This window comes from Eurypyga helias, unplaced genomic scaffold (assembly GCF_000690775.1).
Source record: "Eurypyga helias isolate BGI_N326 unplaced genomic scaffold, ASM69077v1 scaffold7382, whole genome shotgun sequence".
Lineage (NCBI taxonomy): Eukaryota > Metazoa > Chordata > Aves > Eurypygiformes > Eurypygidae > Eurypyga > Eurypyga helias.
The window spans coordinates 1,172-21,059 of NW_010233991.1; the positions used below are offsets into that span (position 1 = coordinate 1,172).

General features: G+C 42.2%; 1 protein-coding gene across 1 annotated transcript in view; it reads left to right on the forward strand.

Annotated features, from left to right (window-relative positions):
• The first annotated feature begins 3,839 nt into the window (after window positions 1-3,839).
• The window catches only part of SSFA2 (sperm specific antigen 2), a 33,639-nt gene continuing 17,590 nt past the window's right edge, over window positions 3,840-19,888 (forward strand). Inside the window, exons 1-7 of the mRNA XM_010161885.1 lie at window positions 3,840-3,888; window positions 4,726-4,782; window positions 7,519-7,555; window positions 8,850-8,948; window positions 9,470-9,678; window positions 10,629-11,323; window positions 14,815-14,887. Of these exons, the coding sequence (XP_010160187.1) occupies window positions 4,728-4,782; window positions 7,519-7,555; window positions 8,850-8,948; window positions 9,470-9,678; window positions 10,629-11,323; window positions 14,815-14,887 (1,168 nt within the window). The 5' untranslated portion in view covers window positions 3,840-3,888; window positions 4,726-4,727. The remainder of the gene's footprint in view (window positions 3,889-4,725; window positions 4,783-7,518; window positions 7,556-8,849; window positions 8,949-9,469; window positions 9,679-10,628; window positions 11,324-14,814; window positions 14,888-19,888) is intronic.

Genomic DNA, 19,888 nt, shown 5'->3' on the forward strand with positions numbered 1-19,888 from the left:
GCTAATACAGAGATGCAAATTTAGTTAATGGATCTTTGTGAAACCCGCTGTGGCCTTTCCACAGAAGTCTTTTAAAGTATAGCTGTTTACTGTTGTAAGTCTTTTCAGAAGAACCTTGTGTTCTCCTCAGAAAGATAAAATTTGCATTTTTTAAAAGATGTTTTACACCTGGCTATTCAGACCGGAGTTAGCCTCTGACTCTGTAACTTGCGGAGTGTATGCATATTTGGTTCATGCATATTCGATTCCTATCTGGGAGATTCGATCCCAGCTGTCTGAGGTAGGGCACAGTTCGTTGTGTTTTAAAACTGTGAAATGATTGCATTTTTTTGTATCTGATGTACACATAAACAGTAGCTAGTATGTGCAGTAAAGTGATTATTCAACTAGCACTGTTATAAAGGGACTGTACGTATAGGAACCCTGAACTGATTGACACTTGATAATATTTATAGGAAAAGAGGCCAGTAGAACAGCTGACAGAATAGCTTTACAGATATTTTAGTGTGTTGTTTAAAACGAATACTTGAAAACAACAGGTTTTGTGAAATTTACAATCGTTGTCCTTGTTTGTTTAATAACACTTGGCTGTGGAGCTTTGAAATCTACGAAGTGTGGGCAACACATGCAGACTGAGCTTCTGTTTCTGGTCCATTGCACAACTTCATGCTTACAAGCTAGCTCTGTTGCAAAAATCTAACCATTACTACAAGTGAACATTCAGTTATTAAAATAATTTTCTGTTACATGTTTTTCTAAAAGTAGTCCATCCCATTTTGTCTGAGCTTCTGTAAGTTTTTATGAAATGTGTATCAGCAGAAAATTGGCACTTTTAAAATCTCATGTTTTGAGTTGGCAGCAGCACAAAAAAACTTAATATCAACATATTGCATAAATCGATCTGCTTATAAGATTTATTCCTTTGTTTGTTTCCAGAAGCATCAACAGTGTTATAATACAGATAAAATGAATTACTAGCTGTCCCTTGATATTCGTGTTAGCAGTTTGGGGCCCTTATTACTTGGCATCTCTGTTTCACATCTGCTTTGGGGAACAGAAAAGGGTTCTTAATATCCCATGCTATTAACTTGATAGACACAAGTAGTGTTTTGTTGTTTGGTGGTTTGTTTTTTTTTTAAAACACCAAACAGAAAAACCACCCCCCCTCAAAAAAAAAACAAAAACCAAAACTAAAACAACCAAAACCAAAGCCAAAAATAAAAGCAAGCACGTGTCACACTGTGATAGGAATTATGGGGGCTGAAGAAATGTAAGATGTTACCCAAAATTTCTGCTTCATTCATGTTTTGGGAATTGTCTGCCTTTGAGAAAGGTATCCTTTGCTTTCTCTGCAGTAGTCTGAAAAGGCGTTTTGAAGTAGTAAGAAAGCTTACAAAGGTTTTTGGTTTTAACTCTTGTAAAGTTAAGACAGGAAACACAAGTATTTATATTTTTCTTTTAGAACAGAAGAAATTTTTGACAACTCTATGGTTACGTATATTATTTTGGTTCTTTGTATTTAAACACTGGCAGTAATACAGGGGATGCGGGAGGTATTTAGGAGCCAACTCCTGTAGATAGACAGGAAGTGAGTTCTTGAAATGCCTCAAAAAGGAGAGATTTTTTGCTTCAAGTTTAAAATAAACATGGCTCCTGCCCAATTAAGGCTTTAAAAGCTGAGTTTTAAACACTTTAACATCACCATGCAAAATGCTTGTCCCGTTTCAGAAGACCGCCCTGCTGCAACAGGTAGCTGAGCAAACAAACCTCTGGGATGAGAGGAAGCCTTGAGGCTGCATATGGTCCTCTTATCTGCTCAGTATCTACATCCCACAGGAATGTGGGCATCAAGAGTTCATTCCGTTCTTTTGTAGACCAATATTGTGATAAATTATTGCCATATTCATTAAAGTACAATAATAAATGAGTGAACACAAATGGAACCCCGTAGGATCCCTATATCCAGGCACAGGCCAGCTTGCTTGTTCTTTGCTCTGGCTGGGTTCCGGCTTCTCTTGGCCTTGCCACACTTCTCCTTCCCAGCCGCTGTGCGAAGGCTGTTGGGACATGTTGGGGAACCTGCCGTGATGCCCCTCCAGTGGGGAGACCTCGTCCTGAGGGCCCAGCAAGTGTAAAAGTCCTTCCTGAGTGCGTGGGGCTGCTCTGAGACCGGGCTGGCCGAGCTGGCTCGTGGGCCTCACTGGTGAAAAACAGCCTGACACAGAAAGGCAGTCCAGTGCTCTTGTGCAAGAGGTGTTTTGTGTGGATAATTTAAACTTGTCTTGTGCCCAGTTCTTAAATGCAAGTTTCTCAAAGGCAGGGGTGTAAGGCAGCAGTGCCGGTGTGCAGTGGTGCAGGCAAGGTAGCAGATAGGTGATTGTCAGGGCTGCTTTGATTCTGGTATCTGCTAAAATGCTGTAGAGGTGACAGAATTAATTTCTGAAAGAAAATGCTGGTTTGGAGTTGGCTTTTACCATTTTCTGCCAGCTGTTGCATGTAGCACTGACCTTGGCTGTCAAAGGCACTGCCAACAACTTGCTAAAGGTAGAGATGTGGAAGTAGCCACCAGGGAAGGAAAGGGAGAAGGATGGGAGCGGACCCATCAAAGCCAGAGAGTAAACAACCAGCATATTTATTACTGCAGAACATGAGGCCTGTTGTAGCGTGACAGGCTTAGACAGTATGCCCTAGGTTTTTTCAAACCCTGACAGGACAGACACGCAGAAACCCAGGAGATCTGAGCCTTGGCAGAGTCTATCCTGTCACCCAAGACATGCTTGTGCACCTGGATGTTCTGGCTGTTTGTCCCAGTGTCTCACTGCAGTGGGGCTTTGCTTTGCAAAACACGCATCAGAGTGAGCTTGGTCCGTATCAGCAGGCCATACAGGTGGAAAGAATGAACGCTTTTCAGAGGGGAAAGAAAAAGAAGGTTGTGAAGTGTAAGGTCTGTTAGAAAGCAGATGCAAACTTTCCTTGCTTAATTTGGCCATGGCACCAAAACAAATACTGTATCAGAGCACTGTTTACTTTCAGGTCTGTGGGCAAGTTTGTGTGTTTGTCTAATTAAAAGCCCAAATGTAGCATACATAACATAGGCATGTAAATCATCTGCTTTACCTTTAAGTGTTATATTTCTGAATTTGGTTTGGGCTTTGAGAGTTAATGCTGCACTACTTAATAGTGACAGGCCTTTGGTTAAACATGTCAACAAGTGTAGTGTGAACCCAGAGAGGGATTGGACCTGTCATTTGTGTGGTTGCTGCTGCTCCTTTGGGGCACCGTGAGGTTCAGCAAAGCCAGAGCCCTTCAGGGAGTAGCAGTAGGAGGGATCATCCAACTAAGAGCCAGTGTGAGGAGTCTATAAAATAACAGAACTGACAAGTGGCAGCTAACATAGATATCAAGACTTTTATCTTGTTCCTGATGACCAAATGCAGCTTTTTACCACCCTCTCCCAGAAGTTTTAAATGTGTAAAAAAAATGGCAACAGTTTTTGTCATGTAAATGAGACTGAATTAGTCCATTCAAAAACCCACTCTTGTTTTTTCTGGGGGTTAGCTGAGAAGCCTGTGATTTTCTTCGACAGAGTGCTGCTGACCCCGACTGGTGTATGAGTATTGCAGGAATTATTAACCTGTTTTGTTGTTTTGCCCTACAAGGCCTATTTGTTCAGAGGGCTGGGAATTGTTTAGGGAGTTATTGCTAGTCCTCAGATGGTTGTGCTTTCTGGGGGCGGAGGGAGGGACAACTGCTGCTATCACAGGCTTGTTACACACTGTAAGGAAGGACATGAAGCAGCAAGTTTTTAAAGTAGTATTAATCTCTTCTGTGGTTTCAGAACGCCTCTGGGAGCCTCCCTGGATGAGCAAAGCAATCCTCTGTTGAAGGGTAAGGAGAAGCTTTACCTTCTGAAATCTTTTTTGCTGGGAAGTGTGCTTTTGTGGATGTTCACTGAGACCTTGGCTCTAGCAGGGGCAGAAACCACAGCCTAGTCGGCACTGCTGTTATTCTCACTGTGAAGCAGTTGTGCCTGAGAAACTGGAGAAGGGAGAAGAGATCCTGAATAAGTCTTTCTGGACAGTTTATTAAGCCCTAAAAAAAAAAAAAACCAAAATGGGCAGAACGAGGAGGTTGCAATTTCCTCTCCGACCTGGCAAGCATTGGGCAGTCTCTGTCTATAGTAACTCTGGTTGCCACACCTGAAAATTTTACTATCTGAATACTAAAGTTCAAAGTACAGCGAGAATGTGCAGGTAGTGACAGGGTGCAGAGGAATTACTTGCTGTGCCTGGAGTTTTCACTTCAACTCTTGATCTGGTACAGGGAGAGAGAGAGGAATGCCTAAGATGGACTCAGACTCCAGATCCCCCTGGTAAGATGTCTGGAGGATAGATAATGTAGCAGCAGAAGGCACAGATGTGTTGGGTGGTACCTCAGGTTCTCACTTGCAATTAATTTGCTTGCAGGTTGACTCAAGCATGTTTCTGAGCGCAAAGCTAAAGCAGCGCTGTAATCGTTCTCTTCCAAAATAATTTTTCTATGTTCTCAAATGTAACTTCTCACTTCTTAGTGTGTTCTTAGTGGATGAGTAATGCAGGGATTGTAAATATAGTCTGGTTATATCCTGTTGTATCAACTGAAGTGTCTTGCTAATACTTTTAGTTCAGCTGTTGGAAAGAAAACTGCAGTATTCTAGTTGTTGAAATGCTAACTGTACATTTTCAGGCATGCTGGTGAGAAATGGAGGAAGTTTTGAAGATGACTTATCCCTGGGTGCCGAAGGTGGGTGTGGCAGGATTATGACTCTTTTTCTAGAAAAAAAAAATTATTTTCAGTCATCTGATTTTTATTCTGAAAGACAGCATTTCCCTTCTGGTCAAAGGCAGTTGATAAAAGTGTAGAAAATTATCATGAAGCACATAGGAAAATGCAGGAAGATAATGCTTTTTGAGTTTATTAAACTGTTGCTGGTGCTTAACGTTCTGGTCTAACCTGAAGGTCAGAGGCAGCCCTGAATCCGCTTCTGCCCTCTCATTTTAATGCCCGCAGCGGCAGTACAGCCTGGGGCACTCACCAGAGCTGTGAGAATGTGGTTTCTCCTAGTTGCTGTTCTTGTCCGTGGGTTACTCTTGGCAGCTGTGCATGCCCCACTTCCACTGAGCCCCTTGGGAGTGGCATGTGTGGGCTTCTGAAAGGAGGAATGAAATTCTGTCAGCCGAGAGGCAAACCCATTAAGGGCTAAGTGCTTTTAAAAATGAAAAGCGCCAAAGCTGAGTAAGTATTTTGGATCAGCCACGATACACACTTCGCTGTTGCTAGCTACTTGCCTTTTCTTTCTCTTCCCTTTTTTAAGGGAAGGGGGTGTGGCTGTTCATCTTGGACTTTGTTAGAAAACGACTTTTAGCAACACTGTTGATCATGGGCTAGAGGTGTCCATAAACAAACAAACAAATAAAAGAACTGTGGATCCTGTTTTAACAGCAGCATCCTGAAGTTAAATAGCAAAAAAAGTCTCACAAACTAGGTCTTGGTGTTATCTGCAGGATAGGGGATGCAAGACAATATCTGTTTTCAGTGTAAAAAAAAAAAAAAAAAAGAAGACAAAACCACTGCCCTCACTTTGGTTTTTAATGTTTTTTGAACTACAACTTTTGCAAAATGTCAGAACTTACATAGTAGAAAGCCCTTTTCTCCCACAGTGGTCTTGCCTGTGGTGTCATAATAGTGGGACAGGGCCTGGAGGAAGGAAATAGCTTTAATTTTTAAAGATTTAAGACTTTTGAGGAGACCAGTTGATCTGATAATGACCTTGATTTGATAATGATGGAGAAGCAGTAAATGAGTCCCTTACTGCAATAGATTAAATAGGATTAAGTTTTCTTCCTGACAGTCTTTTCTGCTTGTTAGAATGCTGGCAGTACAAAGATTCAATAGGAAAAGTTTCTTTGTAATGATAATCCAAGCTCTGAGCATATGATCAGGAATACAAGAGTCGGTGCATTTTAAAACATCATGTCAATTTTTTGTTTTCAATTTTTTTCCCCCTGTCGTTCACAAGCATTTCTGGTTTTGATGAGCCTTTAGCGTATTTAGGCAGAAGGTTGGATCCCTCCTTTTCAGATGATAAATGTCCCAATACTAGAATACTGGTTGATTTTCCTGGGTAAGGATGTGGGTGTTTTTGCAGGGCTTTGCTTTCCATCCACAAACAAGGGGACAACAGAGCTGCTTGAAGCAGTGCTGCATGCCCTGCTAGCCCGCCCCTCTGAGGCTGGTCTGAATGGCCTGCCCTTGTGCATCCGTGACTGCCTGAATCCAGAGACAGCCGGAGCCCTGTGTGAATGGTACGGAGGGCATCGGGCAGGGTCCTGTAACCCCAGCCTCCTACTGAGCTGTTAAAACCCATGGTTTAGCTGTTCAAACTCATCACCAGCTAATCCATATAGATAGGCTTACCTTCATATTATATGCAAGAACATTAAAAAAAAAAAAAGTGGCTTCTGCATTTTGTAGACATTTAAGTTTCTTTGTGGTACCTCTAAAAAGAAGAGAGAGGTGGCACAGTTTCCAGGTTTTGCTCCCTGTCACTGACTTTCCCTGCTGGCACAGCGAGTCGAGATGCAGGGTGTTCCTGGCACCGCGATTGATGTAACTTCGCTCTTTCCAAGGGCTGCTGTGACCTATGCACGCTCCTTGCCTGTCTCCTGGGGCAAGTTTCTTAATGTTGAGTCGCCTCTTTGGGGAACCCATAGTTTAAGGCTGGAGCTCAACTTTCTGGGTTGACAGGGTATTGATATTCTGAAAGGCTAATGCTATCTGGGATGTTCCCATGTGGATCTGGGCTGATCCAGCTGCAGTAGTGCCAACTTCCCTGTTGGAGGCTGGTGACCAGGTGCTTGGTGCGTGTGGCTGACCTCCCTGCAGAGCCCTCTCGATTCTGAGGGTGGCCACTGGTCCCGTCAGCACCGCAGGCTTTGCCTGGCTATTGTCCATGGATTGCACAGCTTGGGCAGCTGGGGCCCTGCCCCACTTTGAGAGCAGACCGTGCTGACATAAAAACAAATACAGTCTCACTACCTGGCCACAGGGCCAGCTGCCTTTCTTATGTTCTTTACTTTCTCTTCTGGAGGAATCCTCGAGTGCCCGCTTCTCCTCCCCCCCTTCCCGCCTGGGAACAGCCCTGCAGCTGGTAATCACCTCTTCGGTTGCAAAGCAATAAATGGTTTATATAACAATTACTAGCTTACCACATGTTAAGTTTCAAGTTAGTGTGATTAATGACAGTATGTAAGCGTGTGTCCATTTGAGATTTTATTTTAAACAGCCTGAATAAACCAGATCATCTTTCTATCAGCTATATACTAGAAACCTTTGACAGTCGTATTTATATGGGAGGAGAAAAATCTGGCTTATGAGGGAGTATTGGTAAACATGCTTGCTGCCTGCTTCTTCTTACCGGTTGTGGGAAGTGCAGTTCTGAAGAGGTCTGTTGTGTAACTATTTCTTGTTTCTCTACAGCTAATCATCTACGGAGTGATGACCATATGGAAACGTGGTAAACATATTTTTTGTTTGTTTGTTTACTTCAGAGAAATATTTATACTGGAAGGTGGGAGGGAGAGGGGGCGGTGGAGGTCATGGAGGCTACCTCAGAGCTAAAGCTCTTCTGGTCATGTCTGTTTACATGAGAGGGAAGGAGAAGATGCAGATAACACAGAAACAGTCGTTAGCAGATGCAGAAAAAAGAAATGCAGATTTTTACTCTTCCAGCAGACCTGACATAGATTTTCAGGTAGCAGGAGGAAAATAGAGAAATGACAGAGTAACTTAGTATGGTCTACCTTCTTTGCCTCACTGATCCCTTGCCATTTCAGAAAGTTCAGGGGAAAATTAGTTTTGCCTTTCAGAGCCGATGTTGTTTGGGAGTGGGGAAAAAAAGAGGAGAGGCTCCTGCTTTACAGGAACAGCTTCTAAATAAAATGTGCTGAAACCCTGTTGAGACTTCAGCAGATACTGGCACAGTCCATGTGGGCAGCATCCTCGCTACTCCTCCTGAGCCGGGCTCCGTAAATGTGCTTTTTAGGTGAACCCTTTGTCTTCTTTGGTTTCTTGGTAGGTGTTTTGCTCTCTGTGTGTGTGTTAGGATTTCTATGGGGAAATTCACTCTGGGAAGGTTTGTCTCCCCTAGAGACTGGCAGTAACAGTATGTTTGAGCCCGAGTACCACCTAATGCTGAGGCGGCTTCTCCAGATGCAGGGAGGAAATAATTTGGGATTGGGAAAGAAACTGTCCAGCAGTCTGAGTTGGAGCTCGTCTTGCTCCATTTCCTCCAGCCTTCCTCTGCAGCTTTCCCAGCCACTGCCGGGGCGGCTTGCAGCCTTGGGCGAGCAGCAGCTGAGGGTATCAATCACCCCTGGAGAGGGGAGCCAGGTACCCAAGGCATGACGAGGTGCCCCTGCCATGGAGAGGTGGCCCTGCCAGATGAGGCAGCAGCATGGGGAAGGGCAGGGAAAGGCAGGACAGGGCAGCTCACCCGAGGCCGGGCTTCCTTGCTGGAGGAGGGTGGGATCGCGGAGGGTGGGGCAGCAAGGGGAGATCAGGGATTTGTTTTTTCAGCTTGCATTTGCCTTCAAATTCTTACCGTTTACGTACATTTTTACTGAGGCGTCCCAGGGTTCGCTTTTGTTATTGTATTTCAATAAATGACATGGCTAATATAAACCAGATAACACTGAAGGGGAAAAGAGAAATTCAACAGCACTGGCAGCTTAGCTCTCTTCCGAGTCAGAGAAGCGAGTCCCGAAGTGAAAGCGATTTATCGCAGGGGTCTTCTCCGTTTGTGTTGACAGCAATGGTGTGCCGGCGAAGGAGAGGAGGCTGCAGTTCCACCAGAAGGGGAGAAGTATGAACTCCACCGGGTCTGGAAAAAGCAGTGCGACTGTTTCAAGGTAAAAAAGTACTATGCTCTGAAGGTCATGGCGCAGTTCAGTGGAATTTGGCTCTGTTTTGCTGGCAAAAGTTACTTCTGTTCCTCAGTTAAATGGACTTGGCTTGATTTATGTGCTTTGTTGTGTTTAGTAGCTGAGAAGGGAATTTTCATTTGGCTTGCTTGAAAAACTGCTATTTGTTTTCAGTTGTGGTTTGCGGTAAATACTAACAAATGGTTGTAGAAGTTAGAAATGTCTGAAGTTTTAATGACACTTTAAAATCAGAGCTCTGCAGAATAAGGGCTGACTTTATAAATTACAGGATTGGATCTGAGATGTGTCTGAGCCAAATGTCTCTGGTGATGAGAACCAAAACTTGAGATGCAGAGATCTCCACAGTTATTTCCGAAAGTACATTGAGCTGTAGGAGTCAGAAGTTCAGTAGACCAAGGTGGTTGCTGGGCTGAATTAGCAGTTGGAGAGAAGGAACTGGGTCTTTAAAGCACACAAGTAGATAGTAAAAATCTTTTTAATTTGTTTAGTGTTTCTGAATTACTGGAGCTTTATGAGGAAGATCCTGAAGAAGTGCTCTATAACCTTGGGTTTGGAAGAGATGAACCAGATATTGCTTCAAAAATTCCAGCGAGATTTTTTAATTCATCATCATTTGCCAGAGGAATAGATATCAAAGTCTTTTTGAATGCCCAAATACAGCGCATGGAAGTGGAAAATCCAAATTTTGCTTTAACAAGTAAGTAGGTTTTTGAAGCAAAATCTATTTTTAAGTTTTTGAACCATATAACCAACCTCAGAAGAAGGTATACATCTAATATTCTAGAAAACACCCTTTCCAGCCTGAAGGCCAAACTCTACTCAGAACCTACTATAAAACTCTTGCTTAGTCTTAAATATGGCAAGAGGTGACCATCAGTGTTGTACACCTTGGGGTGAAAGGAAGGGTTTTATTGGGGTTGGGGGGGGGGGGTGTGGTGGGGCGGCACTGAAAGGCATCTAAGATATATTGCCTTCTGGTTTGTGTCATTCCTATCTCTTCCTCCTAAGCTTGTCTTCTATTGTTGCTTTAGAGCCCTGAAACAAATAGTATTATCCATCTTTTTCATGTGTTCTTCAGTATCCGGGTGGGATTTTTGAAAGAGGTCAGCAGCAACCTACTTCTGTGGTTGTTGAAAACTGGGCTAGTATTTCTGTTGACTTGGACAGAGGCCCTGTTAGGTCAGTAATGAGCATTTCTGAAATGAGGGCATAGCTGAAATGTCCTGTTGTGGTTGTAGATGGAGAGAGCGATGCAAGTAACCCTTTTCTTCTTAGCACTTTGTAAATTAACTTGCACTTGGTTACCTGTGTCCCATTTTTATTTTGTGAAGGCATTTCTTGCCGTTTTCCTCATGCATTTAGCAAACACTGTTGCAAAGTTTTTGCCATTGTTCCATACTGTGTGGCCTCACTTTCACGTTACAGGACTAGGCAGTGTTCAGTCAACCTTTGGGACCCCTGATAGAAGTAGGAGGAGATTTTGGGTGAGGGGAAGGCGGAAGTTATGATGAAAATTCCTTCTTCAGATATGAAGAAAGATCTGTCTCTGAGAAGTCAAACCATTATGTAGAGATGGATCAATAACTCTAGGATGTGATCACAGCAAAAATCCTCATGAACTCTACCTTACGTTTTGTTCTTGTGCAGGTCGTTTTCGTCAGATTGAAGTGCTTACTACTGTGGCCAATGCTTTTTCTTCTTTGTATTCTCAAGTTTCTGGGACTCCCTTGCAAAAAATTGGTAGTATGAATTCAGTGTCTTCCAGCAAAGAGGCATCCAGCCCTCCACCTTTAAATCGCAGCAATACAGCCAGTCGGTTGATGAAGACCTTGTCAAAGCTCAATCTGTGCGGCACACAGCAAGGCGATGGTAGCAGCTGCTCGACCCCTTCACCTGTTGAAAAAGGGAAAAGTCCAGCTGAACCAGGGAGTGAGGAAAGCGATGTTAAAAATGAATATAAATTACCAAAATACTCTAAAAAGAAAGACTCTGCCTCTTTTTTGGCTACTGTAAAGGAGGAGATAGCCAGTAGTCAGACAAATGCTGCAGGCTCACATAAACCTGCAAACCTTCCTGCTGGGACTGAGGATAAGCAAGAAGGTACTGTGTCTCCAGCAGATGTGCAGAGCAGCAGGTTGGCAAGTGCCCAGGATGGACTGTGTGAAGAATCTGGTCCTTTGGACTCGCCAAGCCTCAGCAGCAGTTCCAGTACATCCAACAGCAGCACCTCGACACAAAGGCTGCCCACAGCATCGTCAGGTAGAGACCCCTGCGCTCCACTCCCAAACCCGTCCATAATGAATCTCATGCTGCAGCAGAAGGACTCCTTTGAGATGGAAGAGGTAGGTGGAGACAGATGACTTTGTTTTTGCATACAGTTTACATAACTTGCCAGCTGCCAGCAGAGGAATGTTCCCTCCTGTGTATCTGACAGTGTTTTCTCCAGGAATACTTTAAATTCTCCAAGTATCAGGACAGTTGTCGCAGTCTCTTGGTAGGCTGCTTTAATTGATCCTGGTAATGAAATAACTTGGTGCTGCTGCTGTTGTTGTTCCTGAGAGTCGGCAGGAAAGTCCTCCTTCTTTTTTTTCATTGAGTTCAGGTAATTGCAGTTGTTGGCAAGACAGCTAGGAACTTTTCTTGTGGGAATAGATCTAGGTTAGGCTTCATATATATAAAAGCCTTTGGTTTAAAATTTTTCTTTTGCTTAAATTGCTAATTTGAAGTCATTACTTTTGTTGCCTAAAAGTAAATTGACTTTATCTATTGATCTTGATTAAGGACAAATTTGTTGTTGCGTGTTGTTGTTTTGATAACAATCTACTCTGTGTTGATCTGTTTGTTCTCTGGGAATTAGCACACTGAAAGTTGCCATTTGTCGTGCTTTTGGTGATGGTTTAGTTACAAATTCTGTGCTAGCTCCCTTATAATGTCTTCATGTATCCATTTTTTTGATTGATAATCGTCCCAAAGGGTTTTTTAATTTCCAGGTTCCTGTAAGTGCTTTGTTTATTAGGCTAGTAAATGTGCAGCCTACAAATTCGAGAGTGCATTTTTTTTTTTTTTTTGCATAGACTCACACCTTCAATTGCAAGATTTGTCTTAAATTAGTAAATGGTTTTGTGGACACATTTCAAAGTGGCTGTTGTTCACAGTTCAGCAGTTAACTTTTTTGTCTGTGTGAAACAGATATGTAAAATGAAGGATTGTGATTTCGATGGCAAAATGAGTGAAGAAAGCAAGTGAATAGAAAAACCCCAGAGTTTTCCAGCAAATGATGAAGTGATGTAGTAGGTACTGTGTCTAGTGTTGTATGGTCATTACAAGCTCTTCTGGATAAACGAATGTTGTAGCTGGAGGCACTCATTAAGTAGAAAAAGGTAATCCAGCCTCTTGGAGTTTCTGCCACTTGTTTGTGCCCGTTTGTCATCACCCACATACTGTGTGGCCATCTACTGAACCCAGAACGAAGCTGAGAGGGGAGAAATTTAATTTAAAAAAATTAAATTATTTCTTTATTTTTCCTGGCTTAGTTTTCAACCAGGTAGTTTTCTTGATCCAGTTTGTTTGGCTGCATGGATGTTTGCATTGGCATATGGTGGGAGTCTGAGTGGTGATGCGTTTTGTTACATATTGCAGAGGAGAAATCTGGTTTTTGGTGCTCTTGGGCAACATTGAAACAACTTATATATATAGATTTAAAAAAAAGAGGAATGGAATTTTCCTTCAGAGTAAGTTGGACTGTAAAGGGTTATGACATGAAGAAGGCTTGCCGAATTTTGCACAAGCCAAACGTAATGCATTTGCAAAGTTTTGGTTGACACACTTTGCAATGATGCCAGTGCATAAACACAGCTGTTTTGGCAAGACGACACTCAACGTGGGATGGGATTGTGGTGAATTTTTGTTTACGCAATATGATATATACTTATCAACTGCCTACAGATCACTGGGAGGGAGGGATTGGGTTTTGTTGCAGAAACTTTAGAACAATACTTGGCAGCGTGGTATTATTTTCATGTGTCTCTAAGGAGGGTATAATGAACAATAAACTGTATTAGAAATAGTGACAATAACTCCTCCTCCCCGTCTTCTCAGTTTGGCTTGGAGTGCATTCATACGCATAAGAAAGATGACAGATATATCAAGGAAGCTCATTCCATGCTTACGAATGCCTTGGAGGTTTGAGTGCCCTTCGGAAGTCTGTGGCTGTGAAGATAGCTACTGCGGGAGTGAGTCAGGGCAGGATTTCCCCCAGACACCCGCTCCTGAGGTGGCCAGTTACAGTCCTGAAGGTCGTTCACCAGCATTAGCATGGGGGATGGAGAGGGGAGTGCTTCTGCGCGCTCGCGGGGCTGCACCGTGCTGCGGGCACGGCCAGGGTGCTGTCTCCCTGCCAAGGATGGGAGGTGGAGAGTATTTAAATGAGAAGATGCTTAGCTGTTGGGAGGCTGCAAATGTAGCAGCAAACTGGGAGGTTTGAGAGAATCGGGACTCCTTTCCTGCAAGGCAAGTCCAGTCAAAGGGCCTGTAAGGTTATTTGCTGGTGGGTTTTTTTATTTTTTTAAATGTTTCCTAAACTTAAATGGTGAGCCCCTTCTATGCTCCCCTGCATTTGGATAAAATAAGGATTTAGCCGTTTGGTACAGCCTTCAACTCCTAGAGGAACAGAAGCCTCTTGATTTATTGTGCAATAGTAATGCTGTTCACTTATTAATGGTGAAACATTCAGGCCAAGTACTTCTGGAAACCCTGGTAACTGAGAAAATGCACTTTTGTGGCTGCTATACACATGATATCAATGCAAATATAGCTGCTTCATTAGCAAAATAATAATTTGGGTTTAAAATGATCAGTACCCTGATTTTGCATTTTTAAGTTGAGCAAAAATGGGGATGAAAATTTCATTGCTGGGAAATTCTGAAACTAGGCAGGCAGCCCTTTAGGGGGAAGGGTTGGGGGTAGTTGGATTGGGGGTGTAGACTTGCATGAGAACCGTTAGGATTCTTTATGGGGCACACAAAAGGGAAAACATATTCTAGGTTTTGAACTAAACAAAGGCCTCCCTGATGAGATTTTAGGCATATTCTTCTCTTTGTTTGAATGTTTGCCTGAGAACTGCTTTTTTAATAAGGCTGTGTTTCACAAAGTGATTAAGTAATAGGATTAATTTTCATGTAGTTTTAAGTTTCCCAGTTGAAATCTGCATGGCTGTGAATACATTATCTTCCTCTTTTTGTACTGGAAGACAAAAGAAGTATTTTCATGAGCAGTGGTGTGGTGAAGTCTGGAGAAGGTTCTGGCAGGGTCTGGGTCCTTCTGGAGGATTGGTGGCTTGTGGGAAATAGTTGTTAGGGCAGCAGATGACAATCCTTACATGCTGACCTCTTGATATATTTTTCTAAATGTATTTTGCTTGTTCTTTTTATTCAAATGAGGGGCCAAGAGCGCTGAATGGAAAAGACAGCAGTGTAAAGGTGGTCAGAGGTGTTTCCACATAATTATTTTAGTCTTTCATCAAAGAGGAACTGAGAACTCAGAGTGTTCTCACAGGGTGTGATTTCCAGGTCTTTTTGCATGAGGGGAGGCCTGCGCTGTGAGTGGGAGCTGCTGCCCTAATGATCACTGTTCTCCCATAGGAGCATTACTGAGTACCCGATGAAATAAAATGTTGGTTCAAGGAGATAATCATTATAGGCAGACGGACTGGAATAAAAACCAAAACCAACAAAAAAACCCCCTTGCATGTGCAGTGTAGATAGCTTGGGCATTCTTAAGCACAGGAGCACATTCCAGTTGGTCTGACAAAATATTTATCTCCTCTTCCCGATAGATCCAGAGTACAGAGGGGGATCTACCGCACGTTCCAGCGTCTCACCAGCTGGCAGTGACCAAGTCAAGGAAAGGTGAGTAGACTTCAACTCCTGAGAGACAGCAGTCTACTGTGTGTCCTTTCCTCTCTGAAGTGCTGATTCAGATATTTAAAATTTCTAAAGTTTTTTTTTCTCTTTAGAATTAAAAAAGATGTGGGTTTCTTTTTCAACAAAATCACAGAACATTACTGCAAAGTGGCAACCAAATTACAGGCAAGACAACAGCCCTATAACCTCACTGGCTGTTTTCACTTTTGTACAATTGATGATGGCTCGGAGGGACTGAAATGTTAATTCAGACTGTGTGCGATTTTTTTTTTCCCTTACAGATCCTGTAATTTACGATACCCATTTAAACTAAAATTATATTGCTTTAAACCTAAATTGCATGATACATCCAGATTTTTCCTGTATGCTACTGCTCCATCCTCAAGCTGGTGGCACAGAAGACTAATGTCTCTGCACCCACATGGAAACTCTAGTCCTTTGCATAGGAAACTGCACATGGCTCTTCCAGTGCTCTTACTCTGTGCTTTCCTCTCAAATTCTTATTTATGTATTTTATGGCTTGGGAGAAGGACAAAGCTGATCTTTAAGTTCATTTTGTGATTACTTTGCCCAACATTGGCAGGTGAAGTCCGTTCTCTAGCTGTTATGTGTAATTAAAGAAGAAATAGAGCTTGTTGCATTTAGTGAAATGCTTAGCTGCAATGCAATTTCTTGGTGAAACATGACCAGCATCTCTAGATACTAAAGAGAGACAGAAAAACCTGTCTTAGGAAACATAGATCATCATCTTTGCCTTTTCACAAGTGAACTGACAGTCTTGTGAACTGTCAGCTGAATTGCATTAACATGCATGAGAATGCTCAGGACTCAGCTCTGAAGGTTAATGCCTGGTTATTAGGGATAGCTTGTGCTGCTAGTTCAGCAGTGTTTTGCACAACACAGCATTGCACTTGCTAGTCTTCCTCTGTTACAAGCATAGGCCACCAAGAAGGACTGCCAGAAACTGCATCTCTAACTCTTTCTAGCATATCTCCCTTGGCTGTATTTTAAAGTTTGTGATTACATGTCAAGAGCTGCACTTTTTACAGGTCAGGGCTCTTGTTTTCCTGGCCTTGGCAGTTTCAGAAAGCGCTTTTTCAAAGAAAGGCAACTTAAGGAACCAAGAGCTGCAGTCAGGGAGGAGAAAAATAGTTTTTCATCTTCTGAAATGCTAATATTGTGTTTTCTGTTCCCAGTAGCTATCTTACCCTGTTCTTCCTCCGTGCAAGGGAAAAAAAAAGGTCAGGTGGTCCTGTGTGTACCTGCTGAAGGTACTGACAGTTCTAGCAATGGGTCTTCAGTATGGCAGAAGCGGGGCACGCTAGCTCATGTTTCCCAGCTAGTGTATCCCACCCATTTCTGAGTGCACTTGGCATAGATTAGTGATGTCACTGTTATCATGCAAGTATTGCCTGGAGTTTTCTATGGCTTACCTAACAAGAATGTCAGTGCTGATGGTAAGCCTACATGTTTGCTACAAGGTAGTCTGAGACCAACATTTTATTTCACCTGGAAGATGTGGAAAGCTTAAGACTTTGTTCTATATGGGTTTCAGTAAAATTGCCAAGAGGGAGAGCTTTTGGTGAAGAACTTAACCAAAACGTTAAAAAACAGTAGTCTTTTTTTTTTTTTTTTTTTTCAAATTGTCCAACATGTTTTCTCAGAGATGCAGGTACTCACCAAGTTTGAAGGCATCCAGAGTTAATGGTCACTTTTAAAAAATGCTGGTCATTGTGTCTGAATGTGAAATGCCACTCTCACTAGCCAACTCTTGAGGTGAGATCAGCATCAGTCCTCTGCTGCAATGTGATGATCCTCATATAGACCCACCTTTTCAGTGGTGTTGGCTCTACTGTATACACGCACCCATAAACAAAAAATTTATTCCACATGAATGCTTCTCCTGAAGGAATACTTTTGTACTTTTTTTTTTTTTCATCTAGGGGTACTTCTGGGTCAATTAGCAGGCTCAGTGCTGTTCAGTACAGACTGTTATTAACCTTGCAGTGTCATTTTACGTCTACACAGAGGGCTGTGTATGCTTTCTCTGACACAACAGCTTGTAAGACACTTTAAGAGGGCCTGTAATAAGATGTGAAGTATTTGAATTAAAAAAAAAAAAAAACTCTCTTTTCTACTGAAATAGTGTAGAGACTTAAGATATGCTTGAACAACACTTGACCTGCTCCTTAGACTCCACATTAAAGCGTGATTCTCATTTCAGATTAGGTTTGTTTATCAGTGGTAAGAGATTTTCAAAGTGACTTGCAAATGATTGCTTTGCTATGGTACTGGCCTGGCTAAGCACTTTACAGGGGATACAAAGAATTCACTATCGTATTGAGTAGCTTGATGTACTTTCAGTTTATGTCTTCCAAATGGTACTGAACTGAGCAGTTTATCCATTATGCCCAAAACTGGCATTCTGTTCTTTGTTGTTGCAAACTTCAGATATAGATGTACTTCTGTGCATGTGGGATTTTTTTAGGAATGCAGTAGAGAAGAATGAAAAGCTTCAGTTGCTTTGTGTTGTAAACATTCAGTACTGCTAAATGTCCACTATAAAAAACCCCAAATACTTACTGTGAAGTTATCTGGAAGGAAGGCTTGTTAGTTGGAAAACAAAATTCTTCCTGACATTTACACAGCAGTACCTTCCATTCCAAAAATGCCCAACAAACAAGACAAATATAGGTACAACACGTAGAGAAAAAAGTAGTCTTGAGGCATTGTAATTTCTGAGTGTCTGGTTGCTGACATCAGTGGCTCTGTGAAATTTTGAAGAGCCACAAACCTGTTTCTTTTAAGGCATCTGGCATTGATAGTCAAAAGCAGTGATTAATTTTGAAAATTCAGTTCTTGAAAGTAAGAAAACACATCATCAGCACTTCCTGTCCTTACTATATTAGTGTATTTATGGCGCTCTGTGGGTGCAGCTCTACAGGGATTGGAGATGGGGAAGTGAGAACAAAACATTTGGAACAGATTTAGTAATTGTGGCAGTCCGTGCTTCTCTGTTCAGAAGCTAGGAAATCCCCAGGGACTCTAGGGAGAGTTTTGGCGACAGGGGCTTCTACTGGACTGCTTTTGGCAGTGCTGGGGTGCAGGGTGCTATCAGTATGGGAAAAAGGGGCAACAGATCTTTAGTCCTGTAATGAATACTGTCATTATTTAATTGGGAATGACCATTTATTAATAATCTCATGAAATACAAAGTGCATTAGAGCTTTGCAGGTACAAGAAACATAGATGTTACTGAAGCTTCAGAGGGCAGTTTCCGCATATTTCTCCTCCTCTTCTGTATGAGCAGTTGAGTGACAAAGTAAGTGTAAGACAGGTATCTGATGGGACTGTTTGGATTGGTGAGACTGACAGTCCATTGGTAGCTGAATATTATTTTACAATAGATAAATTATTCCATTATTTGATAGCGATTCTCTGACAAATCTGTGCTCTCATGTTCACAGACTTGTTTCTTCATCATCTGTTCTTGTTTGAACTTTTTCTTTCTGAATACCCACATTTCACTGGCATGTATTCCATGCCTAAATATATTTTGATATTGTTATACAGCTTAAAACAATAATCCAAGGGGCATTTTCATTTGTGCTCTGTTTAACTGCGACATGAGTTTGATTGTTCCTTCTGGGTTTGTTCGTCTTGGCTGGTTCCTTTTCCCACACTTTTCCTTATTATGCTACCTCTGGCCTTCTGCTAGTTCAGATTTCTTATATGCAGTGTTGATAATAGCTTTGGGCTGCAGGGTTGGCATCGTGCAGTGACCTTTCTGCAAAGGTGAAATTGCCTTAGTGGGCAGGGCAAAGGATGACCCCACGTTAGTCCCTACAACCCAGCCTTTGGTGCTGAGTTTTCTGCATTCAGGGTGGAGAGAGGGGAGACGTATCTCATCACAGGCTCCTTCTCTTAAGACTCTCCATTGCAAGTAGGCATTTTATTCAAGATCTGAATGTAACAGCTTTTTTAAAAAATGTTTTCATGCTTTTCCCTTGTCTGCTTGAATCTGAGAGACAACCAGTTGCCACAGAGCGGGTTGTACATCTGGATCAGTTGTTGACAAGGAGGGTGGATAGCATTATGTATGAGTATATCCCAATGTGCTACTAGGTATTTTCAGTCTTTACAGAACCAAACCTTGTAATTTCACTGCTGTAGTAGTAGAGATTCCTGTTCTTTAAAAGTTTTTACTGCATTTACATGATAGTGATATAGTGGAAAACTGAGAACTTGCAAGACACAAGGGTAGGGTGTGGTGGAAGATGACTAGTCAGAAAATACGTCCTCTCTGATTTGTTTTAAAATGTTCAGAAAAAAATCCTAGCAGCTCTGCATCACAGAAGGCACAGTATGACTGTATTAAGGGGATGTCTCCTTAGGTGGGACAAGGACACCTAATCTGTTCATGTTGTGCTGGTCTCTTGCCACGGATAAAGATGATGAGGCAGATATTGAGTGCCTCTGCTCTAGTCTGACCACATGACTTGCAGTACCTGTAATGTAAGGCTGTCAAAGCATGCATGCTAATTAGAAATACCATAGAAAATGGTATAAAACATGGGGTTTTTGAGTTTATTATGGTGTCTCCGAGGAGACCAGTAATTAATTTGAGGGGACGTGTATATGTATGTAAATTTTTTTTTATAGCTGCAAAGGAAATACTGACTGAGAAGGAAACAGACGGGCAGGTCAATATTTTTCTTGAGTAGTAATAAACTTAATGCACATGAAACCAGATGCCAGGACACACACTGGTTTATCTGAACTAATTGGAATCTCTCTCATGTGGCTAAGGCTTTCACCAGTAGCGCTTTTTCCTTTTAAATTAAAATTCACCAAATAGGAAGAGAGACAGAGAGGAGGCCAAAGTTAGGTCACTGTTCACCTTGGAGGAGGTGACAGCTTCCCACCAGCCTCAGCTGTCATGGCAACCTGTTCATGGCGTGCTCTCTCAGCCGGATTAATTGTATC